Source organism: Lathyrus oleraceus, chromosome 2 (assembly GCF_024323335.1).
Source record: "Lathyrus oleraceus cultivar Zhongwan6 chromosome 2, CAAS_Psat_ZW6_1.0, whole genome shotgun sequence".
NCBI lineage: Eukaryota > Viridiplantae > Streptophyta > Magnoliopsida > Fabales > Fabaceae > Lathyrus > Lathyrus oleraceus.
The window spans coordinates 105,661,493-105,665,493 of NC_066580.1; the positions used below are offsets into that span (position 1 = coordinate 105,661,493).

General features: G+C 20.9%; 1 protein-coding gene across 1 annotated transcript; it reads left to right on the top strand.

The window, feature by feature from the left end:
• Window positions 1-1,514: 1,514 nt before the first annotated feature.
• Window positions 1,515-3,554, top strand: LOC127121179 (uncharacterized). Its single transcript, XM_051051759.1, has 2 exons — window positions 1,515-1,862; window positions 3,288-3,554. The coding sequence occupies exons 1-2, from the start codon at window positions 1,523-1,525 to the stop codon at window positions 3,479-3,481; spliced, it is 534 nt and encodes a 177-aa protein (XP_050907716.1). The 5' UTR covers window positions 1,515-1,522; the 3' UTR covers window positions 3,482-3,554.
• The last annotated feature ends 447 nt before the right edge of the window (window positions 3,555-4,001 follow it).

The window sequence follows — 4,001 nt, forward strand, 5'->3', positions numbered from 1 at the left end:
TATTATTTAATAAACTAAATAATTAAAATATTTTATAAACTTATTATTTAATAAACTAAATAATTTAAATATTTATTTGATAAATTATTTAGTTCAAATATTAATATTTCAAATATTTATTATTTAAGTTATTTAGTTTATAAATTATTTAGTTCAAATATTCATAGTTCAAATATTTAATAAACTTATTATTTAATAAACTAAATAATTTAAATATTTTATAAACTTATTATTTAATAAACTAAGTAATTTAAATACTAATAATTGAAATATTTTATAAACTATTATTAAATTATTGAAATTTTATAAATTAAATTATTTAGTTTATATTAAACTATTATATTAATAATAAATATATAATTATTGATATATTTTAAATACTAATTAAACTATTATATTAATATTAAATATTTAATAGTTTAAATTAATATTAATATTTATTAGTTTTATATTAATATTTCTTTATTAGAGTTGATTTCATATTATATTTCATTGTTGGAGTTGGTTTCATATTTATATTTAATATTAATATTAATAATTTAATAGTTTAATTAGTTTAATTAGTATTTAAAATATTAAATATTAATAGTTTATGTTTAAACTAATTTGTTGAAATAGTTTAATAGTTAAAATAGTTTAATAGTTGAAATATGAAATATTAATTTTTAAACTAATTTAAATTTTTTAATATTAAAATATTAAATAATTGAAATATTAAATAAATTAATTATTTAATAAACTAAATAATTGAAACTAATTAATAAACTATTTGTATACTAGTTATATAATATATATTATATATATATATATTATATATATATATATATATATATATATATATAATATATATATTATATATATATATATATATATATATATATATATATATATATATATATATATATATATATATATATATATATATATATATATATATATATATATATATATATATATATATATATATATATATAATATATATATATATATATATTTTGTTGCAACTGGTTAAACTAGTATGTAGTTTGGTCTAGTGGTAACATGCTTTTGTGTTAATGCATTGGTGTTGAGTTTGATTCCTCTTTGCACCAATTTTCAAACATTGCATTTTAGAATTTAACATCAAAACAATAAAAAAAAGCTGATGTCGAAATACTAGATATAAAAAAAATGCAAAAAGAAAAAAAAGTATGCCACATCAGCGATGGTAATCTACTCATCAGTTCCACGTGTGCACCGTTAGTCCAATCAACTTTTTTTTAACAATATTTTAATTCCAGAGACTAACGTCAACACAAAAGTGAGATATAGAGACTCAAACAAAAAAAAAAGATACAGAGACCAAATTCAAAAACTTGCTAACTTACATGACCAACAAACTATTTAAACCTTTAAACATTAAATACAAAAAAAATTACAATATCTTATAAAAAGGGAGATTAGATCAGAAAAGACTCTCATTTGATGCTCAATTTTTCTTTTCTTTTCTTTTCATTTTGAGAGAAAATCACATATTGAAAACATGATTTTCATTTTTCCTATGTCAAGTAAGAAACGCCGAGATACGGCTAAGAAATTACAAAAGTTTGAAAAAATGGCATTGTACAAGAGCAAAAGCTGGAGTGTTAATGATGATGTGAAAAGTAAGAAGAAGAATAACAACATCAATATTAATAGGATCTTGATATCGATTAATATTGTCGGTAGTTCAGGGCCATTGACATTTGTGGTTAATGAGGATGATATTGTTTGTGATGTTATTGGCAAAACTCTCAAATTTTATGCACGTCAAGAAAGATTACCAGCTTTGAAATCTGATGTATCTGATTATGTTTTACATTGCTCAAATGATGTTTCTGATGGTAAGATTTTCTGTTATGGTAATTACTTTTGTGTATTAGATTTTTAATTATTTTAGAGAAAATGGTTAAATAGTTTACTTTAATTTGATGTACTTTAATTTATTTTTTTGAATTTTCATGCTTTTCTTGTGTCTGTAGTTGTTATTTATTGTATTTGTTTTGATGCAAATGTTTTTACTATGCTAAATCTAATCTATCACATGTTTTTTTCTTCTTTTTATTATATTTTGTTTTAAGAGAAGAGTGTTTTTGAAATTATTTTAAAAAGCGTCTTCATTTGCGCAAGTGTTGAAAAACATGTTTATACGTTATTTTAACTTATTTTATTAAGTCAATAAAAAAATTATTTTATGAAATTTTAAAAAAATATATTTATTTTATGCGATAACTCCTTAGAGGTTGTTTTTATGATTTTTGCAACAATCCTTTTTTTTAAGGTAGTGCACTATGTTGGTGTTGAAACTTTTCTTTTCCGATATTTTTTCCGAATCTTTTTTTTAATCGGGATTTGAGTATCCTTAGTGCTCTTTAATTAAAACCTTAATATATATATATATATATATATATATATATATATATATATATATATATATATATAGATATATATATATATATCTATATATATATATATATATATATATATATATATATATATATATATATCTATATATATATATATATATTATATATATATATATATATATATATATATTTTAAAGACAATTAGTTTACATTCTATTTTTTAAAAATGCATTTAGTCTAAATTTATATTAAATACATTTGATATTTTATTTTATTTATTTATGTTTTATTATAGAGAGACTAAACTGTAGAGAATATTTTTATCTAATGGTTCCCTTCAATCAAATCGATTTTTTATTATTAATACTCACCTAAGACCGTTGCTTACGTTAAACATATTTCTATTTACCAAACAATTAAATTAATATGTATTCTAGATATTTACTTTTTCTTTCCATTAAATATCTGTAGAAGAAAAAAATATCTTATTTTATTTTTATTTTATATGTTAGGATTTGACACCGATTATTACTCCTTTTTCTCAATAGAGTATTAATTTATAAAAAAATATAAATGAGTTTACATTTAATTTTTGGTAAATGTGTTTGGTCCAAATTTTGTATGAAATACATTTGACATTTTTTTTTGTGTTACTAATATTTTCTTATAGGAAAAGTAATTCTCAAAACATGTACAAAATAATATATTTTGACTTTTCAAAAAGATGTTACACAATATTTTTATATAATTGTTTCCTCTTAATCGAATTGATTTTTTTAAAATTATCAATTAGTCTAATAGTTAGTTAGATTCACAGATTTTAATTGTATGGTTTTTAATTTTTTATATGTTTGAAATATAGGTGCTTAAATGATTTATTTTGTTTGTTTGTTTTGGGAACAGCTCTAGGTCCATCTGAACCCATAGGAAGTTTTAGGACAAGAAAGTTTGTGTTATCCGAGAATCAAGCATCATCTACAAAGACAGAAGAAGCAGGGTCAAAGGGAAGAAACAGTAGATGGAAATCATTTAGTTTCAAAAAATTCTGTTTCGCACTGCATTGTGCAGCTATTGGTCGTGGTGGTGGCAGAGATTAATTTTCTTCTGATATGCATTTTATAAATGTTATGAGTTATTATAGAGATGGTTGGAATAATGCAAAACATGAATAAAAAATAAATGATGAACCAATATAGAGATTGTTAAATACTTTACTTCGTGTAAATAAAATATATAATAAATTTAGTCAAAATATGTAAATTGTGTCATTGGCGAATATAAAAATATTTCAAAAATCCAGGTTTTTAGTTCCAATATAATGCATTCGTTGTGGGGAGGAAGAGAGGTGGATTGGACAGGAAATAAATCAAATGGAAGATTATGTGGGATTTTAATCATATGGAAATCAGGTATCTTTCAACCATTTTATAGTTTCAGAGGAGAGGGGTTTGTGGGGATTAATGTGATTTGGCAAGAGGTTTGTATTTACTTAGTGAATGTTTACTCTTCTTGTATCGTTACGGAAATAAAATATTGTATCTAGCTAGTGAATGTGGTGTTGGTAAGGAAAGCAAACAACAAATGATGTATGTGTGGGGACTTCACTTACCTAAACTC

Bases quoted from the DNA above. Each gene is read 5' to 3' on its own strand.
- LOC127121179 (XM_051051759.1), top strand. From the start codon at position 1,523: ATGATTTTCATTTTTCCTATGTCAAGTAAGAAACGCCGAGATACGGCT. The intron at 1,863-3,287 runs GTAAGATTTTCT...TTTTGGGAACAG, and splicing joins CTCAAATGATGTTTCTGATG to CTCTAGGTCCATCTGAACCC.